The sequence below is a fragment of the Canis lupus genome, chromosome 2 (assembly GCF_003254725.2).
Source record: "Canis lupus dingo isolate Sandy chromosome 2, ASM325472v2, whole genome shotgun sequence".
Taxonomy (NCBI): domain Eukaryota; kingdom Metazoa; phylum Chordata; class Mammalia; order Carnivora; family Canidae; genus Canis; species Canis lupus.
The window spans coordinates 34158224-34180180 of record NC_064244.1 but is presented as its reverse complement, the minus strand read 5'-3'; the positions used below and the strand labels follow the sequence as shown (position 1 = coordinate 34180180).

General features: G+C 48.1%; 1 protein-coding gene across 7 annotated transcripts; it reads left to right on the top strand.

Annotated features, from left to right (window-relative positions):
• The first annotated feature begins 9888 nt into the window (after nt 1-9888).
• HBEGF (heparin binding EGF like growth factor) lies at nt 9889-21957 on the top strand. Of its 7 annotated transcripts, none has more exons than XM_025445378.3 (6): nt 9893-10209; nt 10417-10590; nt 13448-13628; nt 18956-19111; nt 19916-20006; nt 20522-21957. In XM_025445378.3, the coding sequence occupies exons 1-5, from the start codon at nt 10164-10166 to the stop codon at nt 19986-19988; spliced, it is 630 nt and encodes a 209-aa protein (XP_025301163.1). In that variant the 5' UTR covers nt 9893-10163; the 3' UTR covers nt 19989-20006; nt 20522-21957. The 7 variants fall into 7 exon arrangements, with proteins under 7 accessions (XP_025301160.1, XP_025301165.1, XP_025301161.1 ...); XM_025445377.3 differs by having other exon boundaries at nt 20259-21957; XM_025445379.3 differs by having other exon boundaries at nt 9896-10209; nt 13451-13628; nt 20259-21957.

Sequence of the window (21957 nt, the reverse complement as noted above, 5' to 3'; positions counted from 1 at the left end):
CAGTACCTTTCATCCAGCTTTCCCCTGTGGTAACATCTTATATAAAGATAGCACAGTATCCAAGCCAGGAAAATGACAGAGGCACAATACTGTTAGCTAGACTACAGGCCTTATTCAGATTTCATTTGTTTCTACATGTATTCATTTGTCTATGTCTGTGTGTATATAGTTTTATGAAAGTGTATGACATGTATAGATTTATGAAAGTGTATGACATGTATAGATTCACTCACAAGCTGGGCAAGTTGCTCAACTTCCTTCAGCATCGGTTTTCTCATCTATAAACTGGAGATGAAAATACTATCTTCCTCAGAGGACTGTGGTGAGAATTAAATGAGATAATGTATAGAAAGAGCAATGCCTAAAATGTAGTGAGCACTCAACAAGTTTAAGTATTTTTAATTTTTTTTAAAAGATTTTATTTATTCAGGACACCTGGGTGGCTCAGCGGTTGAGCGTCTGCCTTTGGCTCAGGGTGTGATCCCGGGGTTCCGGGATCGAGTCCTATATCAGGCTCTCTCCATGCAGCCTGCTTCTCCCTCTGCCTGTGTCTCTGCTTGTGTGTGTGTGTGTCTCTCTCATGAATAAATAAAATCTTAAAAAAAAAAAGATTTTATTTATTCATTTGAGAAAGAGTCAGGGGGAGGGGCAGAAGGCAAGAGGGAGAGAGAAAGAGAATCTCAAACTGACCCCGCACTCAGAACAGAGCCCTGTTCGGGGCTTGATTCACTACCCTGGGATCATGACCTGAGCTGAAACCAAGAATCTGATCCTTAACCAACTGAGCCACCCAGGCGCCCCAGTAATTTTTTTTTTTTAGAAAAAGCATGTTTTGAAAAGTGATTTGAGATATATAAATCATTCATATTTATTTTTAAGTTCATATTCATTATAGAAAAAAAACAGAAAATGCCCTTAAAACTAAAAATAACAAAATAAATTTTCATAATGCCCTTCCCATAAAATAACCATTATTGATAATTTTACTTGTACCACAAAATGAGACATATTTCATTATTCCCACTTTATCATAAGAACACTGAGACTCAGAAAGGTTAAGCAATTTGCTATGACTACTGAGCTTATGAGTGAGGAGTCAAAACTCTTGCCTCCATTGCTCCCAGCTGGGGGCAGCAGACAGGAACAAGAGGAACACGGATTGGGGCTGACTGAGATGAGCAGCATCTGTTGGCTTCCAAGCGCTTGCTGGGTTCCAAGCACTACCTTAGCACCTCGCATGTCATCTCCAAGAGCACAGAAGCCCCTGGAGGTAAGTACCGGTCCCATTTATGAATGAGGAAACTGAGTCTCTGAGGTACCTTGGCCAAAGTCATAGCTAGGGGCTAGTGGACCAGGGCTCAGAAAGGGGTCAGTTTCCTAACTCAGCTTGAGCTTCAAAGCCTCAGCTCTGAGGGATTCAGACAAGATGCTAGCAGAATGTGGAGGGAGGGCAGCCCCAGTGGCTCAGCAGTTTAGTGCCACCTTCAGTCCAGGGCGTGATCCTGGAGACCCAGGATCAAGTCCCACATCGGGCTCCCTGCATGGAGCCTGCTCCTCCCTCTGCCTGTGTCTCTGCCTTTCTCTCCCTCTCTCTGTGTGTCTCTCATGAATGGATAAATAAATAAAATCTTAAAAAAAAAAAAAAAAAAGAATGTGGAGGGAAAGTCTCTCCAGTTGGAGGTCTGGGCTTCTCTGACCCTGGAGCTGGGATATCCTTGCCTGACGCCCACCTTAACCCTGGGCAACCAACACCCAGCCAACACTTGGAACGGGCCCTGACAACTGGAGCCCGCTTCTCCTCCCTCACACTGCTCACACTCCATCTGGAATATAGGGGTGAGGGCGTTTGAAGGGGAGAAGGAAGAGGTATCAGAGAAGTTGGTCTCCATACAAAACCACCTGCACATGCCATAAACTGCTCTGCCTCAGGCTTTCTAAGCCCGCATTGAACATTAGGAAATGTTGGGAAGGCAACTTCAGGTATGTGATTTTTGGGTTTCACATTAATTATATCTGCTCTGTTTACTTCCAGAAAAGACTTAAAGACAATAAAAGACATGGATACAAGTAAATATTTAAAAAATGATTACCCATGATGAAACCAAATTGGAGAAGAAAGAAATAATTGTACTCAAAATTCTGGGCTAGACAATAATCATTGCAACTGAGCATCAAAACTTAATTGTGATCTTTCTGGTACTGGAGGCAAAAAGAGAACATATGAGTTCCACATTTGAATCTAGTATCTAGTAAAAGGAAATAGCTATGCCAGATAGTCACAAGAGTCAAACTTTCTAACACTGAACTAACTACAAGAGGAAGTTGTTACACCTTTTTCAGGCTCTGGCCAGGGACCTTATATGTAATAGTCTCTAGAACAGCATTTTACAAAGGATACAGAAAGGCTTCTTATGTGAAGACTTCTGGTGTTAGTGGTCTTCAGCCCCATCAGAATAAATATTTTCTTTTTATAGGAAATATGTTAATACTCTTTTACTATCCTGAAATAAAGTTCACAGAGAATATCCTATCTCTACATTTACTTTTTTCTCCTTTGTAGAAATCTGTCCATGTTAATATTTTGATGTATTTTTCCAGTTTTTTTAACCTATATCTAGGTTTCAGAAGTACTTTTAAATAATTATAGAGAGGGGCACCTACCTGGCTGGCTCAGTCAGAAAAGCATGGAACTCTTAATCTTGGGGTGGTGAGTTCAAGCCCCATGTTGGATGTAGAGATTATTTAAATTTAAAAAAAATTAAGATTTTGTTTCTTTATTTATTCATGAGAGACACAGGGAGAGAGGCAAAGACATAGGCAGAGGGAGAAGCAGGATCCTCACAGAGAGCCTGATGCCAGATTTGATCTCAGGATCCTGGCTGGGATCATGCCTTGAGGTGAAGGCAGATGCACAACTGCTGAGCGAGCCATAGGTGTCCCAAATTTAAAAAAAAAAAAAAGTTTTTAAGGGGCCCCTGGGTGGCTCAGTTGCTGAAGGTTCTGCCTTCAGGTCAGGTCATGATCCCAAGGTCCTGGGATTGAGCCCCATGTGGAGCCCACATTGTCCTCCACGTCGTCGGGCTCCCTGCTCAGTGTGGAGTCTGCTTCTCCCTCTTTCACTACCTCTTCTCCTTTCTCGTGTGCTCTGTCTCAAAATCTTTAAAAATGTTTTTCTAAATAACATTATTTGAATATGCAAATACTTGCTCAGAACTACTCTAGAGATCTCAATGAAGAAGCCCATTGCTTGCACCTACACAGATTTACTTTGAATGTGACAGCTGGGGTAGCCTGGGTGGCTCAGCGGTTTAGCGCCGCCTTCTACTGCCTTCTGGGTGCGTAATCCTGGAGACCCAGAATTGAGCCCCATGTCGGGCTCCCTGCAGGGAGCCTGCATCTCCCTCTGCCTGTGTCTCTGCCTCTTTCTCTGTATCTCTCATGAATAAATAAATAAAATCTTTAAAAAAAAATTGAATGTGACAGCTACAAATACTGACTGAACAAGTGTGTTGTTTGACAACTCAGATACCACCCAAATGGACAATTCATGCTGACTTCTTTATTGTTATTATTATTATTATTATTTATTTGTTTACTCATGAGAGACAGAGAGAGAGAGGCAGAGACACAGGCAGAGGGAAAAGCAGGCTCCCTGTGGGAACCTAATGTGGGACTCTATCCCAGGACCCCAGGATCCAACCTGAGCCAAAGGCTCAACCACTGAGCCACCCATGTGCCCCAATTCATGCTAATTTCATTCCTGGAAAAGTCAATGTAGAAACACTTGTTATATTTTAATGTAAAATAGAGTTGATTCTAGGCTCAAGGGATTATAATCAAGTTTTTCACCCACATGTATGTCTGGCAGGACACTCAAAAGCATGTGGAATATGGGACAATGGGGGGGGGCAATTTTCACTTGTGTGAACTTGACATCTTTTCCTTCAAATGCCTGAGGACTCCCTAGTTTGGGGGACAACCAAAACTCCCCACAGATTCCTAGAATGACCCGTAGGGGGCAGTATCTCTTCCTTTGTGAACCATTGTCTTGATCAACCCTGTTATAAAAAAAAAAGTAAACGGATAAGGTTAAATTATTATTATTATTTTTTAAGATTTTATTTGTTTACTCAATAGAGACACAGAGCAGGGCAGAGGCACAGGCAGAGGGAGAAGCAGGCTCCATGCAGGGAGCCCTATGTGGGAAGGACTCAATCCCTGAACTGGGTTCACACCGTGAGCCAAAGGCAGATGCTCAACCTCTGACCCACCCAGGCGTCCCGAGGTTACATTTTTAAATTGCAGCTCTGTGATTGCATTTCTAAGAGGAACCAAACTTACACATTCCTGGTACAGGATGTGATGCGACCTCACTCCATGGTTGAGCCCTAGAGAAGTCAGTAACAATAGTACTGACCTATTTATGTAGGGCTCTCCATTTAGCCAAGCACTTGCAGAGGTGCTATCTCCTGGGTCACAAGAACCCCCTAAGTAGATTGTTATTCTCCACATTGAGAGACAAAGAAGCACAGGAAGAAAGGTTAGCATGCCCCATAAATCAGGCACTGTGGGCTGTCATAGAATTGTCTCAGCAGGACTTTGAATAGCAGCTTGCCTGCTAACAATCCATGATGGACATTTACTGGCCAGTGCCTGAATACAGAACAATTGTCTCAACCTCTAATTTTACATGTGAGGAACCTGAGGCTTAAAGAGTGAGATGGGTTGTGTGATGGATGAGTGAGGAATCACTTGCCCCCTCCCTGATGACAGACAGCCATCTGTGCTAGGGGATGACCAAAGTGGTAAAGTCCTGTTAACCCCAAAGTCACAGAAATGGGCCCAGAAACGGAGGAGGATGGCTTGGAATCCAGGCCTGAGCAAGCACATTATAAATATTCCTTCCTCAACATCTGGAAATGAGGACTCCTGATTCCCTTAAACCCCCTTCCCACCTCATCCATTCCTAGTCTTCATCCTATTCAAATGGATCCTGACCTCAGGCAATAGACAGGAGAATCCTGTTTATCCCTGGGTGTGCATGAAGTGTTATCTGACACCACTCCCAGGAGCCCCCAGGCAGCATAGGAGGTACAAAGGAGTTCCAAAGGGCAGATCTGAGTACAAATCAGCTGCACCCCTAAGACAACCTGATTCACTGACTCAGCTGGGGATAGAGAGCTGGGATGAAGGCAGCTGGGGCAAGGAACTATGACTCCTTAACTCTCAATTTTTAAGTGTGGATAACTCTGGGCTAATGGCACCCTAGCCTCAAGGGAGGTGCCCTCTCCCCAGCCAGCAGAGCTTTGGGTCTTCTTAGGACCACTTGAAGGAAGGGAAGGGAAGGGAGGAAGAGGTGAACATTTGGGGATTTTGTGTATGTGGATTTTTTTTTTTTTTTTGAAGTGTTTGTTCTTAGTAGCAACTGTCACCAAGTAAGCACCTACCCATGTGCCAGGCATCATATTCTGCTTTATTGCACATGATCTGATTGAACCATCACAAAACCCTATAGGAACAGCTACTACTATTATTCCCATCTTGCAGATGAGCAAACTGTAGGTCAGAGAAGTTGAATAACATGTCCTAAGTTAGAAAGCTAAAATCTAACATATTCAAGGAATGCCTGGTGGCTCAGTGGTTGAGTGTCTGCCTTCAGCCCAGGGCATAATCCTGAAGTCCTGGAATCCCTGCATAGAGCCTGCTTCTCCCTCTGTCTGTGTCTCTGCCTCTCTCTCTCTCTGTCTTTCATGAATAAATAAATAAAATATTTTTAAAAAGCATATTCAAAATTTGAACCCTGGGCTTTCTGGCTCTCAAGGGTATGCCCATTTCACTAGCTGTTCTGCTGTCCTACGGAGGCCTCCTTCCAGCCTTGAGGCAGATTCTTATCACTGTCCCTGCAGGACCACTGGGGACCACTGAGGCTCAGTAAAGCTGACCGTGTTACTGTCTGTAGAAGCAGAGAGAAGGTAGCCATTGTCTCATTCGATTGTTAAGGGCTAGGGTTGAACTTAAGAACACAGGCCTGGAAAGAAGGAAAGAATTCAAATTGAGAGGCGGCCCCGGTGGCTCAGCGGTTTAGCACCGCCTGCAGTCCAGGGCGTGATCCTGGAGACCGGGTTGGTCTCCCTGCATGGGGCCTGCTTCTCTCTCTGCCTGTGTCTCTGCCTCTCTCATGGATAAATAAATAAAATCTTAAAAAAAAAAAAAAATGAATTCAAATTGAGGCTTAGATTCTCACCAACTGGGTGACCTGGAACTGTTACTCACCTGTGTTAGCTTGACCCTTTAAAATGGGGAGGAGTATCTAGTCCGAGGGCAATTGTGTGGATTGTGCTAGATAATGCAGGTGAGGTGTTGAGCACAGAAGTTTCATTACCTAAAGCTCCTCTGCCTCAGAGGTTCAGATTTTTGTTCAGATGCTATAAGTTATTCTGGTTAACTCTGCAGACCAGTGCTTCTGCACTGGCTGATGTCAGAATTACTAACAAAAGTATAAGTGCTTGGGCCCCATCCCAGATTTTGAATTAGGAGGACTAGGTCGGGCTTGGACCTCTTTATCTTTGATGAATTCTCGGGTAGGGATCCCTGGGTGGCGCAGCAGTTTAGCGCCTGCCTTTGGCCCAGGGCGCGATCCTGGAGACCTGGGATTGAATCCCACGTCGGGCTCCCGGTACATGGAGCCTGCTTCTCCCTCTGCCTGTGTCTCTGCCTCTCTCTCTCTGTGACTATCATAAACAAAAAATAATAATAAAAAAATGAATTCTCGGGTAATGCTGATACCCAGCCAGTTTGGGGGAGCGAATCTACTGGCACAGACATCTCAGGCACCTTGGGGAAGGGATTCAAGTTGATTCCCTCTCCAACTCCCTTTCCCCCTTTTTTCCCACCACAATTACCCCTTTCCCCCACCTCCTCCCCACTGGCTCCTCTCCCTCTCCCTCTTTGAAATCAAGGTCTGTATGGCCTAGTAGTGAGTCAGTGACACTCAGTGTCCCATGAAGCCTGTGTTCCCAGAGGCTAGGGAACCCAGGACAGAACTGGAGAACAGGATGCCAGGGTTTCTGCTCTGGATTTGCCCCTTTGTGACTCACTGGTGGCTGAAGGCCAGGAAGTCTTCAAACCTCAGTTTGCTCAAGATCCATAGACAGTTGAAGAAATTGGAGTGGCCTGTTTGGACTCTACTTCCTTAGGAGTATGTCGCTGGTATTTGACAGCCAGAGAGCAGGTGGAGGAGTACATGAAAAATCCTGCATAATTGTGCTTTTCAACATCTCATTTCATGCCCACAGTGATAGGAAAATAAAATCCATCATCTGCCTGGGCTTGTAATGTCTTCCATCATCTGTCACTAGCCCTTTGCTTCAACGTTATCTTATATATCCCTCCTTCCTTTCTGGCCTTCCTACTGTTCCCTGAATGTTCCAAGTTTGTTTCCACTTCTGTTTTTGAACTATTTGCATGGTTTGGGATGCTTTTGCAATGGATGACCATAAGTCTGTTTCTGTATTTTCATTCAGGCTTCAGCTTAGATGTCACATGCTCAGAGAGGACACTGCTGATCAGTCACCAAACCTAAAGTGTCATCCCAAGCACTGGGACACATCACCCTATAGTGTATCATTGTATTTGAACTTTCCCTGGAGCTGTTTTTTTTTTTTTTTTTTTTGAGCTGTTTTTATTTACTAAACATGTTGCCCGTTTCCCTCTCTGCAGAGTGGAAGCTTCATGAAAGTGCATTCTTGATGGTCTTGTTTATTGCTGGGTCCCTTGTGGCTGAAAGGCATTCATTGGATGTTTGTGGAATAAATAAGCTACTGAAATTACTCCAGCCTGGATTGTGATTTGTTTTCTTTGGTCAGAGGACACCCCAGGTTCTGAGAGGGGAAGTGACTGTCCCAAAACATCCCAGGCCTTTTGTCTTCATCTTCCAGGCCCTTCCCATAAAACCTGGCTGACACACAAACCAAGGTGGGGTGAGGCTCCTAGGTGTGATGAAAGCTTGGAGTTGCCCCATGAATGGGGCTAAGGCTGATGTGGAGGTGAGAAGGCAGAAAGACAGCATGCAAAGGAAGAGGCAGGCTGGGACAAGAGAGCAGGGTGTGAACCTGGCGGCAGGTAGGGGAAGGGGGTGACTTGGCTGTGTGTCAGGAAGTGTTTCCCTCCACCCTCCCCTGGGGAGAGCTCTCATCCCAAAGTGGTTTTATTTGGGGGAAGGAGGTGGTCATGTGGTTGCTGAGGGAGAACCAAGGTGTGGCTTGGATGATGACCAACCACTAAGGTTCTAGTGATCACCCAAAAGAATAATCCCCCAGTGGCACTTGGCCAAATGGGTGACAGGTGAGCTTCCGCCTGAAACCAGTCCAACCACAACATATAGCCTCAGACCCAGGGGGAAGGGAGAGGTAAAAAGCCTCTAAGGAAATGGAGTTGTCAAAGTAGAATGCTTAGTAATAATAAGATAATAGCTTACATTTATTGAGAACTTATAATATGCCTGGCACTGTACTAAGTGCTTTCTTATATGAGTTTCCTCATTCAATCCTCAAAAAGCTCTCTACAAAGTCTTATTATTGTTACCTCCATTTGAGAGATTTGGAAACTGAGGCTCAGTGAAATGAAATACTTTGTTCAAGGTCACTCAGTAAGTAGTAAGGTCCAGATTCCAACTTACATATGTAGTGATTTCAGTGTACTTTGGAAACCCAGGCATGGGAAGTGTTGCTAGGGCAAGTCAAGAGGGCAAACCCTACAAAAGTGGGGATGGATAGAAACAGTGGGATAGCCTGTGTATAAATAGGAAGCCTGTTTTTATCTCTACACATGGGCTGAATCAGGCAAGCAGCTCTATCTGGCACAATTTGAGGACTCTGAATGCCAACCCAGCCCTATGTCATACAACTCCCTCCCCGGCACGTCCCTGGGAGCTGAAATATCTACTGGGAGTCATTTCTTTGGGTTAGGACATTGACAGCAGAAGATCCCTGTAAAAATACTAGGTTGGAGGAGAAATACATCAATCTCCTGGCACCTGTTGAACATAGCAACCTATGCTAGCCAGCTGGGTCCCATGGGAGAGGGTCTCAGTTTTTATGTTGGAGAAGAAAGTGGTGCTCCAAGACAAGGAATAGTATGAGGCTTGTTGCACAACCATTGTCCTTCAGATCCCAGATGCCTGGGAATTAAAATCCATAGTTCAAAAATCTTAATGAAGACTATGTCCTCTGGGAGAAAGATGGAGGGAAGCCACTCCAGCAGCTGGAAGAATACTTCCTTTGCTTTTGCTGGATTGATACCAAGTGCCTGCAACTGCAGTTCTGGTTACTTCGGGCTCATGAGACCTGCGGGCATTCGTGTATCTAATTTTTTTTCACCTAATTTTTAAATGATAAACGAACTCATTATTATTTACTATTTGCTGTGTAGCTAGGCAAAGCGGAGAATGTTACTTTCAGCAGGTGACATGGGTGCAGATCCCTGGATTGGAGCAGGGATGGCTGGAGGGACCAGGCCTGGAGTAGGGGAAGGAACGAGGGGTGTCCAAGGGCAGGGCTCAGCTCAGCGTTCGCGAGGCTGCAGCGCACCCGGCGTTTGCGGAAAGGTTGGAACGGGTCCCCGCCACCTGCCGGTCGGCAGCCCTTCCCACAGTTAGACGGTGGCTACCCCGGCCGGCCGGGTCCCAAATTATGTGAGCGCCATCCCCTACTCCCGCCCCCTTCCCTCGCCGCGCCCGCGGAGTTAGGGGCGCCCGGAGCCGGGCGAGCGGCCCAGCGCGGGAGGCCGGGGGAGGGAGCGGAGGCGGGGGAGGGGGAGGGGGAGGGGGAGGGGGAGGGGCGGGGGAGGGGCGGGGAGGGGGCGGGGCGGAGCCTCGGCGCCTCCTGGAGCCTTATTCCCAGCCGCGCGCCAGGAGCGTTCAGTCACCGAGGGATCTGCGGGCGGCGAGCAGCTGGCCGGCCTGACCGAGACGCAAGGGGCCCGGGTGGGCGGACGGACCGAGCGAGCAGACAGACACCCAGCGGCCGCCGGCTCGGCGCAGGTCCCGGCTAGGCTTGCACCCAGAGGCCGGCGGCAGACGCAGCCCGGCCGAATCCCCTGAGCTCCGCCCGGCCCGGCTCGCGTGCCAGCGCCCCGCAGTCGCCGCCTCCGCCCGGTCCGGGACCATGAAGCTGCTGCGGTCAGTGGTGCTGAAGCTCTTTCTGGCTGCAGGTGAGAGGGCTGCCGACGCCCCCGGAGGTGGGGGGGGGGTTGGGGCCACGGTGCCGGGGGCCCGGGGGCAAGGGCGCTGCAGCGACTCCACCGCGGGCCACTTGGTGGGGCCCGTGCTCCCCGGCAGACGGCTGCCGGCTTCGGTGCGCGCGGCGACCGGGGGTGCAGAGGGGTCTGATGCGCGGCCTCGCCCCCACCCCCCTGCAGTGCTCTCGGCGTCGGTGACTGGCGAGAGCTTGGGGCGTCTTCGGAGAGGGCTGGCGGCCGGAACTGGCAACCCGGACTCTCCCACCGAATCCACGGACCGGCTGCTGCCCCCGGAAGGCGGCCGGGCCAGGGAAGTCCTGGACTTAGAAGAGACGGACCTGGACCTTTTAAGAGGTGGGTATGAAGGCTCCTCATCCTTGACCCCGGTGGGCACTTGAAGAATAAGTGGATCCAGGGTGCACGCTGTTTGGGCACACTTGTGAGTTGGGAGTATTCATGGCGGACTTCAAGGAAAACCTGCTAAACCCGACAAGCTTGCTAGGGGATCCTGAAATGTGGATCCCGCTGTCTTTCTTGCTGTTGAGTCTCACATGTCCAGTTGCTCCCCTTCTGGGTAGTTTAGGGCAAAGTGAGCAGGCAGGGTGTCGGTGGTCTTGTACACTTCTGGGTAAGCTGGAGTAAGGAACAAGGAATGGTTGGGATGTTTTCTGTAAAGTTCCTATGTAAAAATCGGTGCAAGTCTTAATTCCTCTATCAAATGACCATTGTGTATAAAATGATAGATGTGGGGAGCCTAGGAATGTAGTAGGTGTGCAGTCTTCTCCGTCCACCTGTCTCCAGGCTGGAGAAACGGAGGGGAATGAGGGTCTCTTGGTCTCCCAGGTGAGGCCAGCACCTCCTTGGGAGGCTGTGAATGATGGGCACTGGGTCTCTAGGGAGACATAATGAAATGCTACGTGTCTACAAATCCTACCCAAAGCCTGGAGACTTCCTGACCACCCTGAGTCCCTGAGAGACACTCCAAGGGAAAAAGGGCCACGTGGGATCCTCCAGCAGATGTGGCTGTAGTTGAGTACAGGCACAGGGCAGAGTCCAGAGCCTTCAGCGTTGCCCACTTGCCTGCCCCCAGCCACCTGAAGTGATTCTTGAGGGTGGAGCAGGGACTGGGCCCTGAAGCACCAGAATTACTATATTGGGTTGAAAAGATACCCACCTGTTCTAGCCCTGCCTGCCCTTTAGCCACCCCTTACCCAGAGCTTCCCTTAGGTGAGGTGCTGTCTTGCTTTGTATAAATCAAAGGTCTGCTCCCAAGCTGGGCCTGCGTTGTCAACCTTCATCCTCTCCTAGTAGCCTCTTGGGTTGCCCGTGGCTGGAACAACCTGGATTCTCCTAGCCATCGCCTCCTAGGCTGGGCAGAGCTGGGCTGTGACTCACCCTCCACCCACACAGCTGCTCCTCATACCTCTGCTGACCTGACTCACTGCTCCCTGTCCCTGGCAGGAGCCTGGCTGTCACCCTGTCACTTTCTTCCTCCCTTCTCTGGTTGGCTTGCCCCTTCTGCCACAATTTCACCACAGCTCTGGTCACTCTTGAGCATCTGCTTCACCTTCTGAGCGCTGAAGAGGCTTGGGTCTATACCAGAGGAAACTGGGGTCTGTAGGACTACTGGCACCTGCCCTTCTCTTGGCTTTGCTGGGTGAAAACTGATTTTCATGTCTGGGGATCCTATCATCTAAAATGAATAACTATTACTGTTTATTAAGTACCTGCTGTATTCTAGGCAGTCATTATGCTATTGTGGGTTAATTAATCCTGTAGCAACGCTCTGAAATTGCCCTGCTAGCCACTACTTACTGAGCACCCCAATGTTCAGAGAGATTAAGTCACTTGCCCAAGTTCATGGCGCTGAAGCAGGAGCACAGGTCTGTTGACTTCAGAGTCCATTCATTGTCTCCTTCCTGGTTCAATATCCGGGGTGTTCTAGACTTGTACAGGGGAAGGGACAGGGGTGTGTGAGCAGTTTGGTATATTGAGAAAGAGTACTGGATATGGAATCCAGAGACCACATTTCTGATCTCAATTCTGCATGACCTTCACCAAATCACTGCCTTTCGAGACCTCAAGTTTTTTTTATTTTTTTTAATTAAAAAACATTTTTTTTAATTTTAAGAGACCTCAAGTTTTTTATCAGAAAATGGAAAGCCATGATATTCTTTCAAGTCACTCCCCGCTTGAGGATCCTGCGTCTCCAGTCTAATGTTTGATGCTAACCCTTGCACCAGACACAAGGCTACAGCCATGGACAGTGGGCACTTTTTTTCCTCTGGGAGCAGGGGAAAGGGGACTGGTGTCAGACCCCTGATGGGCTGCTGGGTGTAGCCCATGGTCAGTCCCAGCTGGAAAATGTGAAAAGAATTGGGGGGGGGGGGGATTCATCCTTGTTCCAGTTCCTTCTAGGTAATTCCTTACTTTCCATCTTTCTCCCCCTTGTACACATTATACTCATCCATCCTAGAGAGCTATAAACAGGACATTTGGGGATAAATGTAATAGACCTTTGAGAGGAGTGGTAAGTTGCAAAGGACATAGAGCAGGGTAAATACTCTGCTTGAGGTCAAAAAAGCAAGGCCCTGACCAGGGATGGCCTGCTTGTGGTTCCCAAGCCTGGCTCTGGCCTGGGCTCATGGTACCCTGGTACTAGTGGGTGCTTCAGAGGGGGCCATCTGGACATGGACACTGCTGTTATTTTAGGAGCCTCCCCCACCACCACCAAAGAAAGAAAAAAACCCTCCAAGTACCTTCTCCAGAAACAATTTTTATCTCTGACACTGTCTTCCTGCAAGTGGGTCAGTGAGTGCAGCATCAGGAAATGATGCTGATTTAAGGCCAAAATAGCACCAAGTGGGCGTGGGGGAGTAGATGGGGATGGACAGTGGGGTGGGGGTGAGGTTAGTAGAACTGCCCCGTCAGCAGCGAACTCAACAGAAGCTAGCATTGTTCGAATGAAGTTCTTGAACTAAGTCTGAGAAATGCCTTCCTTGGGACCCCTGTAGTCTCTGCTTCCTCCCCTGCCTTCTGGTGGTCCTGCTCAGTCTTCCTTTAGCTCCTGGGAGGCACTGAGCCAAGGGGCTTCCCAAAGCCTCTGACTACAGGTGAGATTAAAGAGCTTGTACTCCTTCTAGACATGGTGCTGTTCTGAGTCTTTCCCCCAGGAGAGTTAAAGGCCTAACAGGGTCCTTTTCCCCCCTAGCAGCTGCTTTCTCCTCCAAGCCACAGGCTCTGGCCACACCCAGTAAGGAGGAACGTGGGAAAAAAAAGAAGAAAGGCAAAGGCTTAGGGAGGAAGAGAGACCCGTGTCTTCGGAAATACAAGGACTTCTGCATCCATGGAGAATGCAAATATGTGAAGGAGCTCCGGGCTCCATCCTGCATGTAAGTGTCCTTTCCCTGAGCTGTCAGTCACGTGGCTGTTCCTCGTTGTCACTGTTCCTTGAATTCATAATTCTACCCAGTTGCTTCTCAATCTTTAGGCGGAAGCTGGGAGGAGGGGAAATATTTTTAGTCAGCGGAAGGGGCTCTCCCCTGCATGGGTTTGTAATTTCCTGTGGTGTAGATTTGTGACGCTCTTTCATCCTTAGGGACATTTCCTGCTTGCTCAGGCATGACATGTGGCCAAGAGAGCTGATGCCTGCAGCCAGGTCCTTCATTCATTCCTACTTCATGCCCTATTCCACATGGGAGAAGCCAGTAGGACCCATGTAGGCTTCCTGGGTGGAGTGGAGCTCCTATGGCCTCCCTTCCCAAGCCCTGCAGACAGGTGGGAGGTGCATTTGGACCCACGCTGTGCAGATGTGTATGCTTGGATGTATGTGTGCCCACATGAGTGAGCACACGTGGGTTGATTTGAAGGCATGGCAGGACTATACAGAAAGCAATCATCGCAGGAGCAGGGAGAGGCCCTTTCCCCTCTTCTTCCTCATCTCAGCAAGGGCCAAGACCTGGGGGACATAATGGGAATTGCCCTTTGGCCATGGGATTGGGAGAACACTTCCTTTGTGCAAGATTAACAGGAAATGGAACCCAACCCAGTAGACATCAGCCCCTGGTCAGGCAGCACCACCCTTTTCCTGGGTGGAGGGGCCATGGGTTCCCCAGCTTCTCTGCCAGGCCAAGCCCTGCAAATGGCTGCCTTGGCACCCCTCAGGGATGACAGCACAGTCCTGCTATCTGGCAGGCATAATGTGGCCACTGTACCCGAGGCCAACACCCACATTCGACTACAAACATCCACTCTCTTCCTCTGGGCACAAGGTCCCTATGGAGAGACAGGCTTTGTGACCTGGGAGACTCTGGACAGGACCAGGAGATTATTAGGTGCACACCACATCTCAACCTGTCAAAAAAGGCTGGCTGCCTGGCATCTCTGCTACTGTGATTAGTCCAGATCCCTTGGCTTTTTAAAGTTTCCTTGTCCTGTCTGATCTTACATAGCAAAGCTGCCCTGTATTTGGCAGCTGGCAGGCAGACCCGTCACTCTCCACCATGTTCATGATCACTTGTGTGTCCTCCCCTATAACATCCTTTTCAGGAGCTTGGAATTAGAGGGAGTTGCTTTAAAGTAACATAGACAGTTCCCATATTATTCTTCCCAAGGTCTTGGGGATAGGGTAGGAAATGGTTGTCTTAAATTTGTAAAATGCCGTCATTAGCACAGGATGGAGGTAGTGACTCCGAAGGCAGTCAAGATGGGTCGAGACCAGGAGTTTGTTTGGTCCAAACTGGTCCAGGGCTTTGGTGGATGGACTTCCACTGCTTAGCTGAGAACCTTTGTAAGGCTGCTATCCTGGAGAGCAGATCCTGACTGTCAACTAAAGCCAGTAGATGAGGGTCCCTGGGACAAAGGTGGTGCCTCCTCTCCTTTGCCCCCCATAGCCTCACAATTAACATTTAATATGAGCTGAACCGAGCCAGTATGTGTGGAGTACCCACTTGGTGCCAACTATTCTAGGGAATGGGGAATTATAGTCCTGTCCTGGAATTATCAAAAGTTCTAGGGTGGTTGACAGGGCTTGCTATCTCTAGTTGAAAGATGAGGACACTAGAGCCAGGAAGTTGGAAGTGATTTGCCTGAGATCAACAGCTAAATAAATGGATGGAAACAGGACAAGGATTCAGGTGCCTGACTTTCAGTCCAGCATGCTTTTCATGCCTCCAGGCAGGACCAGGTATTGGCTTGTGTCCTTCTTCCCTATCTATCCTTCCAGAGTTTGAATAGGATTTTATAGAGGACAGCTGTTAGGTTAGAGGTCTCTGAAGGCTTTCACTAGCCTAAGAGCATGGCAGTCTGATTTAAAGACTTTGTCTCTGCTTCCTAGACAGATTTTCTAGGGACTGGATTGTGTGTCTGCTTTGGCTCCCCCTGCCTCCAGCCTTTGGAGCTCAGGGCAGAATGTAGCAAGAAGACACAGAGCTCCCAGTTTGGGGAAATGTGACATTTGGTCACCTAGATTTGGGGCTTTTTGTTGCTCCTCTTTCCCTCTAGACTCAGGAACCGCCAGCCAGTGTGCATCCAGGCTGCCCTGAGGAGCTTGAGGCTAGCTGGCTTCCTAAACTATTCCTCCACAGCCACCATACACAGGAAAACGCTTTTGTGTCACCAGCCAAAAGTTGCCCTCAAAGAGCAGTTTCCTGGGGCTCCTGACTGGCTGCTGACCCAGAAGCTGGCTGCAAAGTTTCCTGTGGCCGGAGGAAGCCTGGAGGCAGTCAGGCTGAGGAGAATCAGCTGGGAGGGAGACAGGCATGGAGCCTTCCCTTGGCCTCATTGGCCAGATGCTGAGAAGGAATGTCGAGCCCCCTTCTCTTTGGCTCCACCTGACCTTGGAGCCCCATTCCTCAGGACAGTACCCTGTGGAGTCTAATTTTGTAATAACTCACACATATGTGGGGCTTGGCCTTTTGTTAAGTGCTGTTTAAGTATAGTATCTCATTTGATCCTCAAAATACTCTGGAGAGGTAGGTGTTTATTATTCCTGTGTTTCAAATGAGTAAACCAAAGCTTAGAAAGGTAAAAGTAATTTGCTTAAGACCACCTGGCTAGAAATAGCAGCAAGACATGGTGTAGGGGCGGAGAAACCTGGTTTGGAAAATGTCTCTGGACCCTAGAGGTTTCTTACTGCCATTGTAATACAAGTTCTGAAATGGGTCACAACCATCAGTAGGAGGAACATGTTCCAGTTTGGTGGGTTGCTGGCTTTGAGCAAGACACATGATCTTGCCCCCCCTTGCCACCCCCTCCATGCTTGGAACATACTCATTTGCCCCCCCACTCCCTGGGAAAGCCAGGAGTCATTTGCAAAGGGAGAGGGAGGTGGGTAATATTAGGATGTTTACATTATTATCCTTTTGACTCAGGGTGGGGGTGGAGGGATTATGTAACTGAATTGCGGGACTCTGAGACCAAGCTTTATTTCTATCATCTGAGTAACTACCTGTGGGGTTTGAGTGATGGCTGGAAGTGAAAAACAGCCTCAGCTTCCCTTCCCCACCCCCCCAGGGGAGCATAGTCTCTGAAGTCATCTAGACTGTTGGGCTAAATCCTGGCTCTCTCACTGGCTGTATAACCTTGGGCAAATTAGCTAGGAACTTAAGCCTCAATCTCTCCCTCTTTATTTTTTTTTTTAAAGGTTTTATTTATTCATTATAGACATAGAGAGAGGGGCAGAGACACAGGCAGAGAGAGAAGCAGGCTCCATGCACCGGGAGCCCGACGTGGGATTCGATCCCGGGTCTCCAGGATCGCGCCCTGGGCCAAAGGCAGGCGCCAAACTGCTGCGCCACCCAGGGATCCCTCTCTCCCTCTTTAAAATGGGGATAGTAACTCCTACTTCACAGAGATGTTTTTGAGATTGAACCACATGATTCTTGTAAAGCAATTAGCATAGAGTACTTGGCTCCCAGTAAGCCTTTAATGTTTGCTATTTATTATCCAAGTTAATAATAATAATATAATAATAAGTCAAAGAGCAGGGTCAGACACCCCCAGGAAGCTATCACCTCATGAGATATGTGTTTCCTTGGGGTAATTTGCACTGTTCAGAGTGAGAAGAATCATGAATTTGAAATCTCCTAAGACTGGTTTCTAGTCTTAGTCTTGTTGCCTCTTAGTTGTGCTACTTTTGGCAAATCACAATCCCTTTAACCCTTACTCTTAGTCTTTCAGTCTGTAAAATGGGGCTGTACCTGCCTACCAGATGTTATGAGTCTCAGCTGGGCTAGCAGATAAGTAGTGTGCTCTATAAACTGCTGTGCATGAGCAATTTTCCAAGGGCACTCCCGAGAGCTTCCTCTGTATCCTGTCAGCATGGAGGTTGTTGTTTGCCCCGCCTTGGCCAACGGGACAGATGCATAGAGAGGCTGGGCAAGGAGCTGGGTGCCCTGCTGTGTGTATATGGGGCTGACACACATTTATCATGCAGTGAGGTGGTTTCCCAAAGCACCCAGGAGGAGCTGAGCCAGAGAGAGGTGCCCAGCACTCCACAGAGGCAGCCTGGCCCCCCCTACTGCTGCCAGGTTTGGATAGGTCTGCTTCTGGGGTGCCTCTCAGTAGGAAGAAGGGATTCCTTGCTCTGAGGCATCACATGTACGACCTGCTTCTCAGAGGAGGGCCAACTCAAAATAGAGGGCCAGTAGCCAGCTATTCAGTGAGGCAATGGCCTAGAGTCCCCAGGCAGATGGAACCAATGCAGTTGTGAGTGTGATGGGACACATGGAGCTCAGGGTCAAACAAACCAAGACCACACCTCTGCTCTGCCAAGTGACCATGGGAAAGACAGCTCTGCCTTTCTGTAACATGGGGTTCCACCTACATCAAAGGGCCTTTCCAGTGCTTGGATAAAGGAAGGGACGTGAATGTACTTGTTCAACTGAAAGCGCTTCCAAGTCTTCCTAAGAGCTTCAAGGAAATGCTTTAGTTAGAACAGACATTTGCCATCTGATTTATTTCTTGAGTGTGAAAACCCAAAAGGTTTTTAATTTTTTTCCATGCTCTGGCTAGACAGCTGGGCAAGAAGTTACCTTGGTTTGTTTACTTTGTCCTATGATGTAGGAGGTCAGATAGCCCAGGGTTCAGAGGCCAAAAGTCAATGTGAAGCTCTCAAGTTGGGCCCTGCACCCAGAAGAAGCTGGGAGTTCAATGAAGGGAACTTGAGAAAAATGGCTCCTGGCAAAGGAACAGGACCTATTAATAGGATGGGCTGTGGCTGAGAGGCACTGAGTGCTGGAAGCAGTGGTGGAGAAGGCTGGCTTTATTTCTGGGTCAGAGTTAAGGGGCCTCACTAGAAGGAGTGATAGTCCCCTCGACTCAACCCACTAGTACATAGGCCTACACCTCTGAGGGGCTTAAACAGACTGTCTTAATACACATGTAATAAATCATCCACACATGGAACATATGTAGCTTGGACCTTGAAGTCCTTCCTTACTTTTTCCCTGCCTGGAGCAGTAATCTTGAGCCAGATAACCAGAGGGAATGGAGAGGGGGCCTAGGAGTGCGGGGAGGAAATCACAGAACCTTCAGAGGGGCTTTTCAAGAGTCTTCTCCTAGATTCCTACTAGGAGAGAGAAAGGGCAGGGATCAAGACCAGGGATTGATAGGCTGAGGCTGTGAGGACTGGGATCTGGCTTAGGTAGGAGGGTCATTGCCTACAGAGAGAGAGGCCAAACCACTAACCTCATCTCTGCTTTTTTCTGTCTTGAACCAGCTGCCACCCCGGTTACCATGGAGAGAGGTGCCATGGGCTGAGCCTTCCAGTAGAAAATCGCTTATATACTTACGACCATACAACCATCTTGGCTGTGGTGGCTGTGGTGCTGTCATCTGTCTGTCTGCTTGTCATCGTGGGGCTTCTCATGTTTAGGTGAGTATTGGGGCCCCCTGCAGGTTGTTTCTGCAAATAACTTCCATTCCTCCTGCTGGGTTTTCTGCCTGTGAACATATGAGCCCTTCAACCTCCCAAATTCCAGGCTAGGAACCTGACTGACATACCTGAGGAACCTAGCTTCTCTAGGCACCTAGCTTCTTGGGTGAGATGTGAGTCCAGTGTCCAGAGCCCAGGGCAAAAATTGCCAGGTCATAGCAGGTCCTGCTTTTCATAGCAAGTCTAGTAACCCACCCATGGGTCTCTCTTCATATGGTTCCTTCCCTTTGCTCTGTTCTCTGATGGCTTTAGTGTGTGGTTTGATAGCCAAAGCATGGGTGGTATATGGCTATTGGTATATCCTTTCAATTCTGAGGCATTTCAACCTCAGGCCATGCTTCCAGTCCAGGTTGTATTCTAGGTTGGGGGAGACCTACCAAGTGCTCGATGCCCATTTTCAAGCTGTACAATTCATCTGTTGGGAGACCTGGGCCAAGTTACCTGTCTTTCTGAGGGTTAAAATCTCATGATGATTGTAATCTTTCCCTACCTCATAAGGATATTATGAGGATCGTGTAGGTGAGGTCAAAGTTCTCAACAAATTATAGCCTGCTGTTAGAGACAGGCATTCCTTGGGGCAGTTGGGCCTCTGACCAGAGATCTGTTGGGCTGCCATAGCCTCTTGGCATTTCCAGGTAATAGAGAGAACCACCATGGCAATGGCCTTTTGAAGGACCACTACCTTCTGGGACCTGCACCCTGTCATAGCAGGCAGAGCTTGCTCACAAAACTTGTCTCCTTCAGGTACCATAGGAGAGGAGGTTATGATGTGGAAAGTGAAGAGAAAGTGAAGTTAGGCATGACTACTTCCCACTGAGAGAGACCTGTACTCAAGGTAATGGTCCATCCTTTGCCCCATGGCACCATCACCATCTTCTCTAGATCTGTTTCAAAGTATTCTGAATTCTTCTCTCGACCTAGGAGTTGGGGGGCAGGCTACTGTGGAGTTAGGGTCCCATTGCAGAATGGTTTTCAAAAAGGTTTTCAATGGGTTGTTTCCACTTGGGGTGACAGTTCCTAGAGAAATACCCAAGAGAGATGCCTGAGACAATACTTTCTCCTATCCTTGTCCCTTCTTCTGCCCCAGGTGATCTTCCTACTTCATAAGACTGGACCTGGGAAACTCTTAAGACCGAATCCAGCTTTGTTTATTTATTTGAGAGAAAGAGAGAGTATGAGTGGGGTGAGAGGCAGAGGGAGAAACAGATTCCCCACTGAGCAGGGAGCCTGATTTGAGGCTCGATCCTGGAAGTCCAAGATCATGACCTGAGCCGAAGGCAGATGCTTAACTGACTGAGCCACCCAGCTGCCACTGGATCCAGCTTTAAATGCCTTCCTCTTGTGCTTTAGGAATCTGCAGGGGGACTGCTACCTCCGAGAAGATACAGCTGATCATAGACTCTGCAGAGGGAAAGGACGTCACAGCTAGTCAGGAAGATTCCTTCTTTCCCAGTTGCTATCTAGATTGGCCCTTCATAATTGCTTTGCCAAAATACCAGAGCCTTCAAGTGCCAAACAGAATATGTCAAAATGGAATCTTGGTCAGAAGAAAGCGAAAGTGAGAGACCTTCATGCCCTTCTGATTTCCTTCCACCAAACCCCACCTACCCCCATAAGTTTGTTTAAATAATTAACTTCTGGATTAAGATGCCAGTTAAATTCCATATGCTCCAGGATCTTTGGCAGATAAAAAAAGAAGAAGGAGAAGAAGAATTAAAGATTTGTGGATTGAAAGAAAGTAACAAAGATTGAGAAGCCATATACTCAAGTAGCCACCAAGGGATCTGCTGTTTGGATCCTCAAGCGCTGGATTTGATGAGCTAACTGTGAAATACCACAAGCCTGAGAACTGAATTTTGGGACTTCTACCCAGATGGAAAAATAACAACTATTTTTTGTTTGTTTGTTTGTTTGTAAAATGCCTCTTAAATTATATATTTATTTTATTCTATGTATGTTAATTTATTTAGTTTTTAACAATCTAACAATAATATTTCAAGTGCCTAGTCTGTTACTTTGGCAGTGTCCTGGCCCTCCACCTGGCATGCCCACCATCTGGCTCAGCATTGTTCTCCTCTGCCATAACTTTGAGATGGTTCTGTGACCCATCTGTAGTCATTTGTTATCTATACACATTTCTGAAGATCTTCCACAGTCATGGTGCCACAGGGGGTGGTCAGTACGGTCAGGATATAGGAGTTAACTTTGTCAGATCCACTCTATGAGCTGGACTGTAGTCTTGCCTAGGCGATTTTGTCTACCGTTTATGTTTCAAAAGCCCAAGGTGCTGATGTCAAAGTGTAACAGATATTGGTGTTTCCTTGTGTCCTCTCCCTGCCAAATCTCCTAAGAGGTTGGACTTCCATGCCTGCAGCTTTCCTAGCTCCTCCACCCCTATGGCCCCAGGCCCACAGAGTGGGAACTCCTTTTTTCTCATGTCAAGACATTTTTTCTTACTCCTGCCATTCTTCTGGTGCTACTCCATGCAGGGGTCAGTGCAGCAGAGGAGGATCTAGAGAAGGTATCAGCAAAGAAGAAGGCTGAGGAGGAGCAGGAAACATTGGAGCTGCCTGTTCTTGTTAATTGATAACCTACCGATTACTACACAGTTTGGGGTCGGGGGGCTTCTGTGTAAACCCATCCACCTCACTTAAACTAAAAAGGTATGCTGTCATGGTCCCTTCTGGAAGTTGCTGGTGCCATTTCTGAACTGTTACAACCTGTATTTCCAAACCTGGTTCATATTTATATTTTGCAATTCAAATAAAGATAACCCATACTCCATA

Bases quoted from the DNA above. Each gene is read 5' to 3' on its own strand.
- HBEGF (XM_025445375.3), top strand. From the start codon at position 10,164: ATGAAGCTGCTGCGGTCAGTGGTGCTGAAGCTCTTTCTGGCTGCAG. The intron at 10,591-13,447 runs GTGGGTATGAAG...TTTCCCCCCTAG, and splicing joins GGACCTGGACCTTTTAAGAG to CAGCTGCTTTCTCCTCCAAG. The intron at 13,629-18,955 runs GTAAGTGTCCTT...GTCTTGAACCAG, and splicing joins CTCCGGGCTCCATCCTGCAT to CTGCCACCCCGGTTACCATG.